This window comes from Ambystoma mexicanum, chromosome 1q (assembly GCF_040938575.1).
Source record: "Ambystoma mexicanum isolate Mex_15411 chromosome 1q, UKY_AmexF1_1, whole genome shotgun sequence".
In the NCBI taxonomy this organism is placed as follows: Eukaryota; Metazoa; Chordata; class Amphibia; order Caudata; family Ambystomatidae; genus Ambystoma; species Ambystoma mexicanum.
In genome coordinates, this window is record NC_090922.1 from 127,022,669 (window position 1) to 127,040,698 (window position 18,030).

Genomic DNA, 18,030 nt, shown 5'->3' on the forward strand with positions numbered 1-18,030 from the left:
AAGACCCTCAAGGTCTGCAACCACCACCCCATGAGGGCACACACGGTCCTTGCAACCACCGTGCAACGCCTGCAGCCTGCAAGGACAAGCCTGCCAGTGTTGGGGGAGAGCAGCCTGGAGTCACCACCAGCAGCAGGCCCACACTCCCCAGGTAACCCTCTGCGCCACCAGCGCATGTCCACACCAGAGCCAGACGTGGACACACCATCACCTGGCTCACCTGCTTACAGCCCAGGCCCAGTGCAGAGCCCCACATCCAGACAGTCTAGTCCATCTCACAGCGTGCTGCTGCAAAGATTGGATGTGATGGAGTGGAGGCAGCGCAAGAGGGAAGCGATCAAGGGGCACACACTCTGCACACCTGCAGGCCATCAGGGACAGTATTTAGGGCGCCACCCGCAGGGTAGTGCATCAGATGGTGCGGAACAGGGCCACTCTGTACACTTGCATTTGTGTCTTGCATGCCAACACACATGGTTGAACCATACCTGATGACACTTCCTATGTCCCCTTCAGGCAACCATGCATCGCCAGAGACCTCGGAGGATGAGGAGGACATTGTGGGTCAATCAGGGAGTGGCCCTACAAGACCCTCAAGGTCTGCAACCACCACCCCACGAGGGTCCTCACAATCCTTGCCACTGCGCACAGACCACTGTGCAATCCCTGCAGCCTGCAAGGCCAAGCCTGCCCGTGGCACCACAGGCCCTGTGCCAACACCAGCCGCCCTAGCACAGACACAGAGGCATCGCCTGCTTCCAAGGCCACTGAGGAGCCACTGGGGGACAGCAGCCTGGAGTCACCACCAGCAGTAGGCCTACACTCCCCAGGTAACCCACTGTGCCACCAGCGCATGTCCACACCTGCGCCAGACGTGGACACACCACCACCTAGATCACCTGCTTACAGCCCCGGCCCAGTGCAGAACCCCACACCCAGACAGTCTAGTCCATCTCGCAGCGTGCTGCTGCAAAGGCTGGATGTGATGGAGTGGAGGCAGCGCAAGATGGCAGTGCAAGATGGAAGCATTAAGGGGGCGCACACTCTGCACACCTGCTGGCCATCAGGGACAATATCCAGGGGGCCACCCGCAGGCTAGTGCATCAGATTGTGCGGAACAGGGCCGAGATCAATGCAAACACGTCCGGCCTGACATTCTATGCACAACATTTCTGTGAAATGGCGGATGGTGTCTCTGCCCTAGTGGAAGCCATACGGCAGGGCAATGAGTTGGAGCAGCACCTGGTGGTGGAGTCCGTCCCATCCAGCACCACCACGGAGGGGTCACAGCAGGGCACGCCACAATGACAGTCGCAGTGACTACTGTGCCCGAGATCACCTGGGGCTGGCAGGGGGGAAAAAGGCCCCGGCAGTGAATGACATTGGCACACCGGCTGCCATGAGTGACCATGCCGGGAAGTTGGTGGTGGGAAGGGGACCCGGGGGGGAGGAGGGATAGTCTGATTCGGAGTTGGTAGTGGGAGGGGGGGCGTCTGTTGGAGCACAACTCTACATAAACAATGTAAAACTCCATCATTGAGAGGACATTCCTGATTGTGTCATTGTCGTTTTATTGTTTTGGTGGAGCATTCAGTCCCTGGTGTGCCAATCTCCCATCACTCAAGTCTTCACCGGAAACGCGTGCATTTGGCTCAGCCACAGGCCCTGCTTCCGCATCCTCCGGGGAGGCATGTCCACATCAGGGGGTAGTGGGACATTTCTCTTCAGGCAGATATTATGCATCATGGCACACGCAAGCACGATTTTACCCACTTTCTATGGTGCAAACATCACGGCTCAACCAGTATGGTTGAGGCAGCAGAACTGTGCCTTCAGGAGTCCAAACGTCTGCTTGATGCATACACGGGTCCTGCTGTGAGCGTGGTTTTAGGCAGTATTTCCTACATTCCTGTGGCATGCTGGGTTCCCCACGTCCCTGCCTGTGCATCTGGTGCCAATGGGTGGGCATTGTGGGCTTGCTGCACTTTTGAAAAATGGCTGTGGTACTGGCAGGGTTGTTGTTGTGTGTGGCAATATTGATATTGATATTGATATTTTATTTGTATTGCACTCGTACACAAGTGTTTCAGATTGCAACGAGGCAGGGGAGGGGAAGAAGGGAGAACAAAAACAACGATCCTACTAGGCCCACTGACATTGAGAACGCGCAAGTGAATGGGAGAGGGGGAGAGGTAAATTCAAGGGAGGGGGGAGAGGTGGAAAGTGGTGAGCAAAAGAATACGTAAATAAAACATGAATAAATAATTAACAAAAAACAACAAACAGTGGTAGTGCAGCCAGCAAGTGGCAAGTGTTAGGAATAAGGCAACAGACAGGGTGTGTCTGAATAAGTGCATAAAAAGAAAGGGGAGGGGGACTGAAGGGTTACAGATACAGACCCCAGTGGAAGGGATTGCCCGGAGACAGTGCGGGTAGGTGGCAGGGTGAGCAGGTACCTGGGCCCTAAAGACACAGGGAGACCAGGTGCACGATGCCGAGACAGAACAGATCAACAGGGGAGAGGAGGAGAGAAGCCAGAATCAAAGAGGAAGGTCTTGAGGTGCTTCCGGAACCGGAGATGGTTCTCCTCAAGTTTCACAGTGGCAGAGAGGCTGTTCTAGAGGGAGGCCCCAGCTGAAGACAGAGATCTACCCCCAGCTGGTTTCTTAGAAAAACGACTGACCCTAAGGGAGTTAGAGTTGGAGGAGTGAAGGGCTCGGGAGGGAAGGTATTTACAGAGGGACTGCTGAAGGTACTTTGAACCCAGGCCCCAGAGAGCCTTGTGGACAATGTAAAGGGTCTTGAATTGAATCCTTGCATCCACTGGGAGCCAGTGAAGAGATTTCAGGGCTGGAGAGATATGATCCCAGGGCTTGAGGCCAAGGACAAGTCTTGCAGTCCTCTTCTGGATAGGTTGCAAAGGGCGGAGAGTAGAACAGGTATATTTAGAAAGAGGCTGTTGCAATAGTCCAACCTTGAGAGAACCAGGGCTCGAGAGACAGTGAGCTTCTGGGGGAAGGAGAGGAAAGGCAGAGTGCCTCTGAGGAGGTGCATTAGGAAGTTTAACGTTTTTGAGACATCAGAGATGTGGTCAGTGAAGGAAAGCATGGAGTCAAAGATTACCCCAAGGTTCTTGGCCTCGCAGCTGGGGGTAGGAGGAGGGCCAAGGGAGGCTGGCTAGAGAATGGCAGGAAAGGAGTGGGAAGGTGTTCCAATAAGGAGGATCTATGTCTTGCTGGCATTCACGCAGAAATCGTCGGCAGCACACCCATCCTGAATGGCTGATAGGCAGTCGGAGATTAAAGAAGGAGAAGAGGTGGCCGAGGGAAGCCTGAAAATGAGTGGAGTGTCGTCAGCATCACACTGGAAATTAAAGCAGAAAATGGTAATGCGGTGGCGAGGGCCATTTCCAACATTGATTTGGCATGTTGCAGTGTGGTACCTGTAGTCGTGTCTGTGTAGATGGTTGCTACTGTATGTGTATTACTGCTTCTCCATGCAGGTAAGCCTGACATGTGCATGCCCCATGGCCTGGGATGTGACGTTGGTGCGGGAGGAGTCGAAGTACAGATTTTTTCATTCCCTTGTCATGACATCCTTTGTGTAGTCATTGGCAGTACCCCTCCCCCATTTGGGCATATGCTTCGCGGCGCATGTGTACTGTCTTTTTATCTCACCCACTTCCAGGTCCGTTGTTCTCTGTACCTCTCCATGTATCCCGGCAGTGTGCTGGTCTGCAGGACCATGGCATTGTGGGTGGAACCAGGGTAGCAGGCACACAAGTGGGTGATATACAGATTGGGGTTGAAGGTCACCTGCACATTCAGGGAGTGGTAGTGCTTGCGGTTTCGGTACACTGCTTTGTGTGAACTGTGCCTTCATGGCATTGAGCTGGGCTGGGGTGGTAGGCAGTGAGATGTGGAGTTACACTTGCCCCAGGAGGGCTTCAAGCACCTGGCCCAACACTGCACAAAATGTGGGCTGTGCCATGCCGTGCATCATGCCCACTGAGTGCTGGAAAGTGCCAGTTTCAAGGAATTGTAGGACGGACACTAGTTTCAGCAGTGGAGGCACAGCTGTTCAGATATTGACCCTGCTCCCTATGTCAACCTGTATTGTGGTGGGCAACCCTGTTATGGTCTCCGTGTTGAGCCAGTACAGGGTGACAAACTGTTTGTCGTTGAGGGACCGAGGGTGAGGGCCTAAACCAGGGGAAAAGTGAATGCCTTGCTTGGGCTCTCCACCTCCTTCTCCCTACCCCCCCCCCTGTACTACCTGTGCCCTGGCCTGGTTGTCCGGCCTCTCAATTTCCAGGCGTAGCATGAGCAGCTTCCCCTCACAGCTCCCAGTGGCTAGTGGCAGGATTGTGTTGGAAACAGTGTTTGGGGTAGGGGTGCATACATGACAACACTCTTGATTTAGGAGGGAGACTTCTGATTTCTTATTGAAAAATCGGGCTATTTTTTAGTGTCTCCCGCCTAAAATAATGATAACCCCAATGCAATTCTATGGGTAAAATACATGTTCCCGACTGCTGTGGTGAAATCTCCCTCCCAGCGGCTCCCGAAAGTTGGCATGTCTGGGGGTGTGCCTTATGTAGTCATCTGGGGTGGATTGGGATCACCTATAGCTTTATTTCAGGCACATGTGTTCATTTACCTCTAACTGGATGCCGGAGGTAAATGTGCCGTATTGTCGGTGGTATTTGAGCCAGTATTCAGCGCCCATACTGCTGAGGATGAACTTCTGATGCGGTTGTGTTTGTGCCTCATGTGGGCGGTTGTAATAGCATACATGCCAACCCTCCCGATTCAGGCGGGAGACTCCTGATTTTTTAAATTAAAAACTGTACTATTTGTTACTGTCTCCCGCCTAAAATAACAATATCCCCAATGCATTCCTATGGGGAAAATGCATTCTCCCGATTTTGGTGCTGAAATCTCCATCTCAAGGGATTCAGAATGTTGGCATGTCTGTGTAATAGCGTTGGTTGTATTTGCGCTGGCTATAATAGCGACGGCTGCAATAGCGCCGGCTGCTTTTACAGTCAGCGGTATTTGCGCCGGGTCATGATCCGGCTCAGCGGTATTGGCGGCGCTATTTCCGTTACTGCCGCTTTTAAGGGTTACCGCCGGACTTGTGATGAGGCACATTGTGTCCATGAGATTGTGTTATACGTTGCGTTTATCACAATGTATGGGAAGGCTCTTGTCTCAGTGTTCTGTAAGCATGCAGAATACAACCTCTTTCATTGCAAATGGTATCAGCTTTTTTATAATTATCCAGGCTCTATATTTAAAAACAAATCATTTATTTGGTTATTTAAATAGTGTTTATTACTCATTTTTGTTTTCATTTTACTGTGTTGTATTATTCGTTTTTTTTAGCTTTGTTATAATCATATGTAATATCTAATTATATGTAAAATAAATACTGCTTTGCTCATCTGTCATTTATTATTCTATCAAAGTAAATATAATCCTTATATTTTGTATTAATTCTCTCTCATTTTATCAATTGTTAAGTCTGCCATTTCACCTCTTATTTTTAACGTACACTTATTCCAGTACTGTTGTATCCTTATTGTCTCTTTATACCTGCTAAACTATTTGAAAACGTCAGTTCTAGGCGCAGTTTATGCGACCATAAACCAATCCAAGATGGCCCCCAATATAACCCTCAATGAAGGCTGTGCAATGAACAAGAAATCTTAGCTTTCCCGAACAGTGCGAAGTGGATATGACGTTTGCTAAAGGAGGAAGAGCTTTTGCCGGCTTCCATGTGAGCTCTCCTACTAACATTTGGGTGTGTGACGTCATCGCAGTGCGAACTTGAGTAAATTAGCAAAGATGGGCAAGAAAAGCAAGAAGGAGAAGAAGGTGAAAGGAGCCGAAAAGACGGCGGCAAAAATGGAGAAGAAAGTGACCAAGCGATGTAAGAAAGAAGAGGTGAGGCACTTTGCTCCGTCCGGGAACTGCATAAAACTAACAGCTTGACAGAACACTGCCAAAACACACTACGTGCACTGCCAGGCAGTAGTCTCAAAGAACGGCAATGCCAGGGATGCAGACGTTTAAAGTTTCTCATGGCCATGTGTCAGAAGGCCAGCCAGTCTGATGGTTGCCTTTGGATGATGGGACTTGTAGTTTATTCTCTCTCCCAGTACTAGAATTCCGATAAAAAAAATGGGACTGGATGCCCTTCTCTCGCATGGCCAAGGGACACTTAAGAGATTTGAACATGGCACTATCATATGGGTGTGGAAACGTGGCTAATAGAAGGGAGTAGTTCAGAGAGTTTACTACATGATATGAGCCGGGGACTGTCAGATGACACAGAAAGGCAATGCTATTTATTGAAAGCACAGCATGGCATCAGATGGACGTTTGCTTGAGGCTTAGTGGAACTGCAGGACGCTACCATAATAACTTATAATAATAATAATTTGATATTTGTACAGCGCTTTGATCAAAGCGCTTTACATGGCACATATTTACAAACATTATTACCCAATCGAAATTGGTACTCACTTTATCGACCTCGGAAGGATGAAAGGCTGAGGACATTGACGGGATTGTGAACCCCGAACTGCAGAACAAACGCAGATCACAGCAATGAGCGCTTAATCCACTGAGCTATCTTACCAGAGGGTGCGCTGCAGCACCCTGTTTAAAGGACTGTAAAACACTGCCAACGGGAGTATTGACAAGCAGTCCTGCAGGATGAAGGAGCACGGACATATGAAACATGCTTTGGCAATGCCAACAGTTTTTGCTTTCTTGTAGGCATGGGAAAGGCATTTGCAAGGCACTGCTGTAGTGGTATTAATTGAACATTGATGGCAGCAGCCGCAAAATGGTATGAGTCCTGGGGTATATTATAGCAGTGGTGGGAAAATGCCTAATTTTTATACAGAAGCAAAAACTGTTGGCTTTCCCAATACTTTTTTTAACAGGACTTAAGTGAATGACAGACATAGTGCTTATAAATCGAAGGGCTGAAGGAAGACTTGGTTAAGACATTTTAATACACCAGTAGCACCTTTTACAGCTCCAATTTTGTCATTAACTTTGAGAAGACTGCTTTAAAAACACTTGCAGACGCTTCAAACTCAATTGATCCTAAGGCTTGATAAACCTAGCTCAGAGATACTGGAGGATGTGTTTTTTGGCGGGGAGGGGCAGGAAGATAGTTGGTGCAAATAACACCTAGAAGCTTTGTATCCCTCCTCGCATGCTCTTTTTCCATAGCTCTTTTTCCATAGCTGCACTCGAATCCAATAGTTTTGGCTTATAGGCGGCGCTAAAGCACAACCTAGTAGCCAAACGTTTGGCAATCCTCGTTACTCTGGTCTCTCTTCCTTGTTCTTGAGGTTTCCTCTCTTTATCACAGCCATCGTTTAGAAATTTCTCCTAAGCAGGAAAGGAAGTTCTACTCAGATATAGCAGCACTGCCATGTTTACGTTCAGGGGATTCTTCCTTTGGCCTTCTGAATTCACCTCTGGTGACGGTAATGATGGCAAAATCACTCCTGGCCTGAGTTGAATGGGGAACACACCTTAGACAAAAGGACTTAGCACCAATCAATTACGTAAAATCTCGAAGTAGGCGGAAAGAAAAAGGGGCTAGATCTCCTAATGCTTCTAGCCGAAGAATTCACCACCAGAAATATAGTAATACTAAACTTCAAGTCTGCAATACTTCAGATGGAGATCTTTGTAGAGCATCCAGAACTAGATGAGGGAACCATTGCTTTTCCCAAAAGAGTTTACAAAAGAAATCTTTTCAACAGACTAGACGCAAAGTCCTCTAGTAAGGCCAATCCTCCACAAGGACGTAGGGCTGCCTTTACTGCTGCCCACAGAAACATCAATGTTGCCACTGCTGCTCCTCGGTTGATGCCACCTAGTAAAACAAATAACAAATCCTGGGGTGTTCACATTCGAATGGTTTATGTCTTTCTCCACAAACCCAAGCTCTAAAAGACTTCCAAGTGATGTGCATACATTTTCGAAGTTGCAGAACATTTAGCCTTCTTAATTGCTCCAATAGCCTCTAAGGTAACCCCTTTATGTTAGGGCTCATCCCTTTCAGAAACCAAGCCACTAGATTCTGCTTCGAATAAACCTCTTTCTGCACACCCAATAGGACTTCAGCTGCGGAAAGGACCACAGGAGGCTCAACACAGATGCCACAGCTAACTACTGGGTGGTCAGAAACCCACATCTCCATGTCCAGTACAGAACCACCAGAATGGACTAGCCCGGCAATGAGAAAACTATGGAAAAGCATATAAGGGACCTTTTGGCTAAATCATTGGGAAAACGTCTACCCCCCCCCAGGTCTTTGGATCCGAGTTCCTGCTGCAGTTGTGGGGTAACAAGAAGGTGAATCTTTTCACAAATAGGTCCACCATTGGCACTCTACGTATGCCAAATTAAACTGAATGCCGTCTGGTAGAGAGACATATCTGTAGAAGAGGGAATCTCCCTGCTGAAGCGATCCACTTCCACATTCATTAATCCTTGAATGTAGATCGCCCTTAGTTCTTGTATATGTTTCTGTCTCTGAGAACATCACATCTGCTATCTTCATCAAAGATCTTGATTCAGACCCCATTTTTGCTGTGGTGTTGTCTGGCCATACTACCACACTTTTTTTCCCTGAGGCAGGGGGAGAATGTCAACTGAGCCTATCAAATAGGTTGAGGTTTGCTTCATTGGATGATTTCTCACTGTCCTGTGATATATATAACCCATGTATGTGTTGAAGTCTCCACGAGGCTCCTCAGTGTAGCTGACATCCGTCTACTGGAATTATTTCTGGATCCTCTGAACGTGGTGGCAACCCTTTCTTCATGTTCCCTTTCCACATCTACCAATTAATTTGGCTTTTTAACCACAGTGGAACTGGAATCTTTGCTTTGTAAGGTTTTGAGTGAGAGTTCGCGTGAACCAGGAGTTGCAGTACTAGTGCTTTCATGTGTGTCCTTGTCCATGGGACAAGAAAGATGGTAGATGCCATAGCCCCTTGAACCCATAGCCAATCTCTCGCAGTGGCCAAATGTTGTCACAGCAAAGCTCTAAGTCTCCTCCTGATCTTTATGTCTCCGGTAAGGAGACTATACCAAACATTTATGCAATATTTGCTCCAATAGTCCAGACATTTGAGACGGGAAGTGATGGGATTTAACGTAGTTTGAGGAATCCCATTGGTATCACTACCTTGAATTCTTTGTGTTTGCTGCTCCTTGTTCATGAGATGTCCCCAGAATAAGCCACTGATCAAGCTATTGGTTAATGCCTGTGGATTCTAGATGTAATACTGCCACTTTTGGAACTAGCACGCTCATAAAGATTTTAGGTGAAGTCTTACAGTCAAATGGAAAAACAGACAATTTATATTGCCTGCCAGATGTAGCGAATCAGAGAAAACTCTGGTGTTGATGGTGGATCAGTAAACGGTGGTAGGCATCCTGAAAATCCAGAGATGTGAACAACCCTTTTCCAACAACTGCATTACATTCTGGGCTTCCGTTTTGAACTTGACATTCCGGACACATACGTTGAGACCCTTCAGATTCAAGGTCAACTGGAACTCTGCTGCCGTCTTTGAATACAGGAACACTGGTGAGAAAAATCCTTTGTCTACTTAGGAAGTGGCTTGATAACGTTTTCTCAGTAGTGAGCTCATAATTTTTCCCATACCTTCCATCATCACCATTGATTTGGGTGACGTTGTCTGCACCGCCCGTGTATCTGGGGTATGGTCTGAAAACCTAATCCATTTGCCTTCTATCACTATCCTACAAACCGAAGGGCCCGGACCTAAATCTCTGCAAAACTCTCCGGTCGGCCTCCCTCGGCACCTGCCCAGGACTTCCTGTCCTGCAACAGTCGCAAGTGCAGGAACTGAAATAGCTGGAGTGATTTTTAGCTCCTGGTCCTAGCCTAGGAAAACCTGCTAGCTTGGAAACAACTGCAACAAGGAGCTACTTTTGACTTCCCAGCCCAGCTGGTGTCTTACAAACCTACATATGTGCCATTAACTGAGTATTTGAGAATGTTAGTAAAGACAAATGAGGACATAACAAGTTCATATTTAAGCATAATGGATCATACATAGTGGGCAAAATGTTAAGTGTGCATCCCCTGTCGAAGTTGGATTTGTGGTGCGCTCGGTCGGTTACTCCAACGGTAGTTCCTGCCTGCTAGGTGATGCCGGACACCCAGAAGCTGGTGTTGGCTCCTGCTCATCAAATCCTAATTTCGAACTCTGCGAGTGCTATGTTATGCTGGCTGCTTTAGTGGCATTTTGCGTCTTTTCTGTTTTTAAGTTAGATTTGTAGGAGGATCTATGGATTGCTTCTTTTTCGTGTACTGAACCTTTTGCGGAAAAGCAATGTTTTAACTTGTAGAGGTCCTGAATAGGCATTTTTTGTAACGATTTTTTCTCGTACAGGGCCAACGAGACATGACCCCAGGAATGGCATGTGAAGTGCACTGCTTATCTGATTGGCGTCCATCTTTCAGTCTTTCAAACCTATGTCACTCAGGCTCCAGCAGCTGCCACCTCTATCGTAGCCAAACGCTTTTGATTGCTTGCATGGCAATATACAATGAGAGTTCAGCTTGTTGGTCTATCCTCTTTGGTTCTGTGGCACAATCATGATCTTCATCCTTTTTCTGAAATAACATAGTTAAATCTTTCAGAATTGACAGGTCTAGGTATACCATGTAAATACGCGTCATAAGCGACAAGTTGTTCCCTGGAAAGGCCTTCTTGAGTGTAGGATCCACTCTTCAGTCAAATGTGTCCTTTGGAGCCATGTCGCTTGCTGACATCTGTGGCTTTCTTCCCAGATTTGGTACCCTTGAGTCTACCGCCACAGTGTGCGAGTTCTGTTTCTCCTCCATTGATGGGGTAGGTTTTGGACAGAAATGTTTGAATCGTCACCTTCTACTCCATTCCCTTTTAAGGATCTTGTGAATTTATCCAAGCACCAGTAATTGGGCCAGAGAAGAATTGTCTTATCTGCTTAAGCAGACTTTCCTGCCCTCTGGTCCCACCTCTTATTCTGGGAAATTAGATTCTTCCATACCTGTTCCAAAATATTGGGCCTTATTTCCTTGGAAATGTATCTCCCTTTCTGGTCTGGGTCCACCTTTGCAGTCTCAATGCTTGCATTATCCATTGCTGAAACTTTTCATTTGGTCGCTGGCCGAAGCTGCTGCCTCTTCAATAATCAATTGCAGCTCTGCGCTGGTTTTGGGAAGAGAAGTGCATTTCCTTTTTCTTGTAAGAGTTCTCAGGGGAGTAGTGAGAAGATCTACCTCTGTCCTTGATGTGAGAATCCTGCAGTCCCTTCCACTGGGAGGATTATGGGATCTGTCTCTTACCAGGGACCCCCCCTCCTTGGGATTGTCTGCATGCCCCTTATTGTGGCATATCCTCAACACATGGAATCTTTCTAATCACTTAATCCCCAGCTTCTTCGGGATCTAATACTTACCCTTTTAACAGCTTTTAAACATTGCAGAGTTCTCACCTTGCTTCTGTGTTTTCTGGTACTTCTGCATGGTGTCATCCATTCTCTATGCAACAGTGTTTACTGAACGCGATGCATTGCCTCACGCATGCTGCGCCTGTTAACATTTCTCTACACTTGCATATGTATTACATTTCTCTACACTTGCATATGTATTACCTCAGTGTGCTTTCTTCACTTTTCCCCTGTGCCCTTCCTGGACACACAAGTAAGCATCCGCCTCCGGGCCTGCTTCAAAAATCTTTTTAGTCGGCCCATTCAGAATATCTAGTATATTGGAAGAGTGGCACGCCCTTCTGCCACCATTCTGGCCGCTTTTAAAAAAAGAGAATGTGGGGCAGAATGTTCTCAACCATTAACACTACTTATTAAATATATCAACCATGGTACTGACCTTCTAAAAGCCAGCACTCGGGCACTGGTCCACCTCTAAAAGGTACCCTCTGTTTAGCAGTTTCAGTTGGTTGCGATCACTGCTCAGTCTGCTCTGATTCTCATATTCAACTCTCCCAACCATAACTTCTTTTCCCGTAGCATAGTGGTGGCGCAGGAACAGTTGCTTTTCTTGTGGCCCTGTGGCATTCTAGATTCACAATTCTTAGAGGATCCCTCTTGGAGTAATTATTCATCCTATTCAACTGAACATGATCTCACATCATTTGGAGTGTGACTCATGCCGAGTTTAAAATGTTGCTGTAATTTTATAAGTAATAACCTTTAAAACGCTGACCCCCCCTATCACAGGATAAAAATAAATTAGCCAAGGCATTATTTGGCAGAGAATGGAGGAAAATACATTTTTCGGGGGTGTTAAGGAAAAATGGCAACTATGAAGCTTTGAGAATATAACTTGTGACATTCCTTCCCCCTCCCCACCCCCTTTCTTTATGCCAAAGCAGGTACTATAACTCCCAAACATTGGTCTTGGGATCCAGTGGCATGCCTGTAGAGCTAACCCCCTGTGAAATTATGTTTATCTGAGACAGGAGGCATGAAATTCAACACAAGGTGAACTTAAAACCTCGTGGACCTATTCACTCTCCTCAGGCGGTCTTTTATCTCTTTGAAAGAACAGAAGCACCTCAATATATTTATTAGCCAGCTCTGTATACTTCGATCCCACAGTAAACTTGCCAGCTGATTAACAAAAAATGTCTCCATATATGAATACTGTATGCAGTCCTCCTCCTGCCATAACCGTATTTAGAGGTACTTACTATATGTATAACGCAGGTGTTTATAGGCAGGGTAATTGGAGGGTGACAACAAAGACCTGGACTATTGTAAGTACCTCCTTTCTTTTTAAACTAAACAAGGCATTTGACCACTATGTATGCATACCCTCAAAGTTAAATAAAGTGCCAGAGCTCTCATCGGAAGTGCAACACACGTCATCGATACCAGACAAGGACCAAGTTCACCCATCGCAACTCGACCCGCAGTTATGAGGTTATGCAGTGGGAGCATCAAGCAAGAGATCTGTTTGATGACTGTGGAGGAGAGAAAATATGGCATATAATTACCCTTCATTTATTTCCATACTTTTTTATTTTTATATAGTTGAACATGACCCGCAGCAGACTTCTAAGCTCTCAATGGAAGTACAATTGTTAAGATTCCATGCAGTTTGCATTCTCCCTGGCATATGCCTATGCAGGCAGGACGAAAGCCGAGTCGTCCTTGGCTTATTGAAAGAACACTTGTTAAAGTTAGGTTGTAGATTACGCCTTCGCTCCCCGCTTACTGCAGAGTTATCCTGCTGGCTCTCAGCAACATAGGATAACGCTGTTCTTGGAGCTGTTTGTTCCATCTTTAAGCAAGTACTCCCATGAGAAATCCATAGTTCTCTTTTCGATGTCGCATCAGATATGTGTATAAGAAGGACAGCTTTGATTCATATTGTGCATGCACATGCTGACTTGCATTAAAGAAATTGCCAGCATGTATTTGAAGAACATGGATGTCTGTTTAAAAAAGAAATGACATGCAGTAACGCAGTTACAGACGGCGGAGGCATTACCAGGATGGGTGCTCTGAGAAACCTGAAGGTGTCGCCCCAGCTACTCCCTGGGGATCTGTCATCCAGGTGGCCAGGACACGGCCATCACAATTGGATCCAATTCCTGGGGGTGGACCAGTGAGGGACCAGTGAGGGAGGATCACCTAGATGGGGGTCCTTGGGGAGTCGGGAGTGGGATACAGTCGGGTGAGACGCAGTATTCTCCTTCTTTCAGCACCTTTTCCCCATCCTACCACGTAGGTTATTCCAAAACATTGCACCCCCCTTTTCCGACATTAACACTTTCGCACAACACGAAAGACAACAGACTAACACCAGAGCAGTTTACCTGAAATGTCCCAATACAAGAGACAGGCAATTGACCAGAATCACACATACCCGACGGCCCTCTCCCTTCCCAACAGGGATAAAAGGTGGAGCACGAGAGCACAGGACGAGCAAGGCAAACTGCACGAACCGAGAGCTAACTCAGCACAGCAGTTCAAGAGGAGGCGAAGGAGAAGTGACCTTGCCCTTTCCGATCCAGGCCCGTGAAACCTCTGCAGACGGAAAAATAAGACTGCGAACAAAGGCCAGCGTATGTCGCAGCCGAAGTCAATGGTACACAAGGACTTCCTGCGCAGATTACCAAGCTGGGGAGAGGTGCTTGTCTCTGTGGTACAAACCTTGATTCCAAAGAGAAGGAAAGCCAAGCGGTTCATCACAGCCGGTGAATCGAGGGGAGAGTCGATAAGAAACCGAATTGTGTTGAAAGAAAAGTAGCAAACTGCAAATTTGAACTTAAAAAGTTTTGAAGAAACTATGGATGAAGGAGGGTGAGAACCTGCAACAGTGGCGTCTGGCAGCACGTGGGTGCTCACGCAGGAAACTCTGGGCGATTACCTGATGGTAGACACTACTGTAACCAGAAGGCCTTGGGAAGAGGCGAAGAGAGGTCAAAGTGGTCATACCAGGGTCTTGTAAAATCCTCTACCGTTGAAAGACTTTGACTGACAGATGATTGTGAAAGCTAAGGGAAATTAAACCCGCATGGTGAAAATTAGTACATGAACAGTGCATTGCAAAGAAAAGCTGTTGTGAACCTGAAGGAGGGAGGCTAGTGTTTGAAAAGGAACTTGAATGAGGGAGATCCAGGGGCGGAAAGTCATCACCCAAAGTTCATTGAGAAAGGAACTGTTCAATTGATTTGTTGAATATGACTTGTGAGGGGTCTGCGCCCGGAAGAGGTGGAACCAGGGGTGAAGCAGTCACACAAAGCCATATGTTGAAAATATCAGGCCCTCGAAAGCAAGTGACTTTTTGATTAAAAGAGACCTAACCATCAAATAATCTGATAGCTGGAATGGAACTGTCGGTTCATGCTGGGAAAGCTCGAGTTTGTACTGAGCCACTTTTTCTCATGCTTAAAACATGGGCAAGGGAGACCCATGGCAACCACATCCTGACTTATTATTTGTGAACAATTTTTCCTTTATTGAAAACCCTATCCCACACTCTTTCTGTAATTAGTTGTAAAGTAAAGATTTGCTGATAGGTTTCTTTTAGTGTGGGCCTTTTTACTTTGACAAGACGCCACAAGGACTACCTTATTTTTCATTTGATGGTCGAAGCTTGCTCCCCTTTTAGATTTAGGTTTAGATTAGGCGTTTTCCACCCTGCATTTACAGCTTAATAAACGCCCTTGAACTGTAATCAGTTGTGTCAGCCTTTACTGTTGCCGCCATGAGTTCCTTACAGTTCTTGTACAATAGCACAAAGACGAGAATAACTGGTAATCCAGTTTGAGGATGTAAAAAAGTGGGGCATATACCATGGACAAACCAAACAATAAGAAAACGGTTGATTTGATTTACAACAGTTACATCAACCGAAGTGCCTCAAACTGAGGAGGAGTACTATTTAAATATATAAAATTATGTTATGTAGTGTTGCTAGTGGCGATGATGGGGTCAGGTTTGTAGGATGGGGTACATGGCTAAGAAAAAAGTGCGTTATTGAAAATGAACCTACTGACAGTCACTTGTCCCTCTGGGAGTCTAGTATGTACCCATATTCTCATGGGCTGTGTGTGAGGTTTTAGACTTGTGCTGCTCTATGGCTCAGAAGATGATTGCATGTTCTTTTATCTCTCAGGAAAGTCTTCCTGCACAGCTCAATCCTCATCAAAGGTTAATTTGGGGGCTAATGTATCCACATTTGAGGGTGTTTAATAAAAGGTCAGGCACATCTGCTCTGCAGGCTCACTTACCCATCCTCCCTTCTCAGCCGTTACACCACACAAACCCACATGGACAGAGGGCCTTACTTACTAGCCTGTCGGTCTGGTGTCAGCAGACAAAAAAACTGGACGTGGCATGGGAGGAGCTATACGTGTGGGAAGGAGGGGGTTATACATTTTTAAATTGCATGTTAGCTGTGGTCTGTATTGGGGCGGCCACCCCTCACTTTTATGGGACTGGGATGTGGAGTATTGGGTGAGGAGGTAATTTCAGTGGAAACCGAGCCAGAGAAAAGTCTTTAGCCCACTCTCATAATTGGCTCTGCCAGAGGTAGAACCATAATACAGACGGGCAAATGCCACTGGTACTACAGATCGTGAGAGAACTGTACATTATTGCTGGAGGGCCACTGAAGACTGCCAAATAGTGCACTGTTAAGAAACACTACAGTCAAGTCACTGCCAGAGAAAGAGAGCATCATCACCAAAGATAAACGCACGCCTTTTGAGCGGTGCCTGGTTTGAGGTAGTCGATATCCGGATTGAAGTGGGCGAGAGAAAATAAGTGGGTGATGTGAGAAACAGGCACAATGTGAAACAGTAGTTGATATGAAGGCCCAAGCAATGTGATTTTACAGCAGTGACTTTTCAGGCTCCAGAGAAGAATTTTGAGGTGAGAGATCATGTCAGCATGATCACTACTGTGTAAAATGTGGTTAAATTATTGCATTATATTGTGCTTCTGTAGAAGTGGAGAGTGGGGATCCCTTGAAATCTATAGCGGTTATAGAGTTGGTGCAGGGCCACTGAAGACAGCACATAAATGAGCCAAAAATGTAACATGTGCCAAGGGCTAAAATGGTGCCCACCTCCTGATTGGGAAGGGACCAACAAAAGTAGGCTGGCAAAATCCCACAAAAGGCGGGAGCAGTAGTGTTAAAAGAAAGATGTCAAAATGGGCAGCACCTGAAGTTCTGGTGCATGTTATGGAGTGGCAGGACAGCATATGAAGGGTGGCCACGAGCCAAGGATTGTGCTTCTTTACTTTACACCCCCATCCTGCAAGAAATTTACCGAGAGACTCACTGTTGTTGCCGCTGGAGGCTCTTACCAGATTTGGTAAGTACCAGGTATGCGTCCTGCCTCAGCCGAATACCCTGTCCTGATCTGAAGTGTGCTGAGACACTTGCAAATGAAGCGCTAGGTAGTGGGGATCATGCAAAGGGCCACGATTGACCCCACCCTGTAGACAATCCGGACGACTAGATGAGCATGGCTGCCAGGAATCAGCTTGCAGATACTTCCAGCATTGACAAGGAAGGATCAGCCGAAAGACCCTGTTCTGAGGCCTGCGCACAAAGGAACGGTTGGCGCCATCATCAAGATTCTATTAACCTAGTCATGTTGGCCTGTAATATTTATGCCCCGATCGGAAACAGTGGAGCCTTTTTTTGGGGAAGTGGGGTGACATTTGCAGAATACAGGGGAACAGAATATCTTACTTGAAGGGGATTTTAATGTGGTTCTGGATCCATTTCTGGATGGGAACAGCCAGAGATAAAGAGATGGAAGAAAGAAAGACACAGTGGCCCTGGGCCTACTGATGGATGACTTTAGATTGTTGGACACATGGCATTTGGAGCATCCAACTGATAAGGAATATACATTTCACTCAGGGGCACATGACCTCCATTTGAGAATATCCTGACTTCGGGGTTGATATCACAGAATTTCAGATGCGAGATCGAAAATATTGTGGACTCAGATCATGCACCGGTTACGATGGTTTTATCACTGGATTACACTTCCAGAAGACCAGACATGTAAACTAAACACATCAGTGCTGGAGGACGAGACTTTGAGGGACGTGCAAGTGCATGACGCGGAGGAGTTCATTGCATTAATTATGAATGGGGACGTGGAAGTGGACACAGTATGGTAGACCTTAAAGTGTGTGGTGCGTGGGGTCTTAATGAGTCTCTCTGAGGTTAAGCACAGAGAGAAGGCAGATGAGCTAGTGGCCCTGAGTGCATCTGTAAAAGAACTGGAGAACGAGGTGATGTTGCTAAGAGAAAACTAAATGAAAACAAATATGAATTGAACACGAACTTGAGTTTAACTGCAGAGAGGTCGCCGTTCGGAACAAGGTGCAGTTACTATGAAGGCAGTGAGAGATGTAGCTGTTTAATTGCTCACCGTCTTAGAATGGTTGCTGGGAGCAAGGCAATTTGTGCGATTGAGAAG

At 46.7% G+C, this 18,030-nt stretch overlaps 1 protein-coding gene across 1 annotated transcript in view; it reads left to right on the forward strand.

Annotated features, from left to right (window-relative positions):
• The first annotated feature begins 5,698 nt into the window (after positions 1-5,698).
• KLHDC4 (kelch domain containing 4) overlaps positions 5,699-18,030 on the forward strand; it is a 461,477-nt gene continuing 449,145 nt past the window's right edge. Inside the window, exon 1 of the mRNA XM_069636170.1 lies at positions 5,699-5,948. Within this exon, the coding sequence (XP_069492271.1) occupies positions 5,850-5,948 (99 nt within the window). The 5' untranslated portion in view covers positions 5,699-5,849. The remainder of the gene's footprint in view (positions 5,949-18,030) is intronic.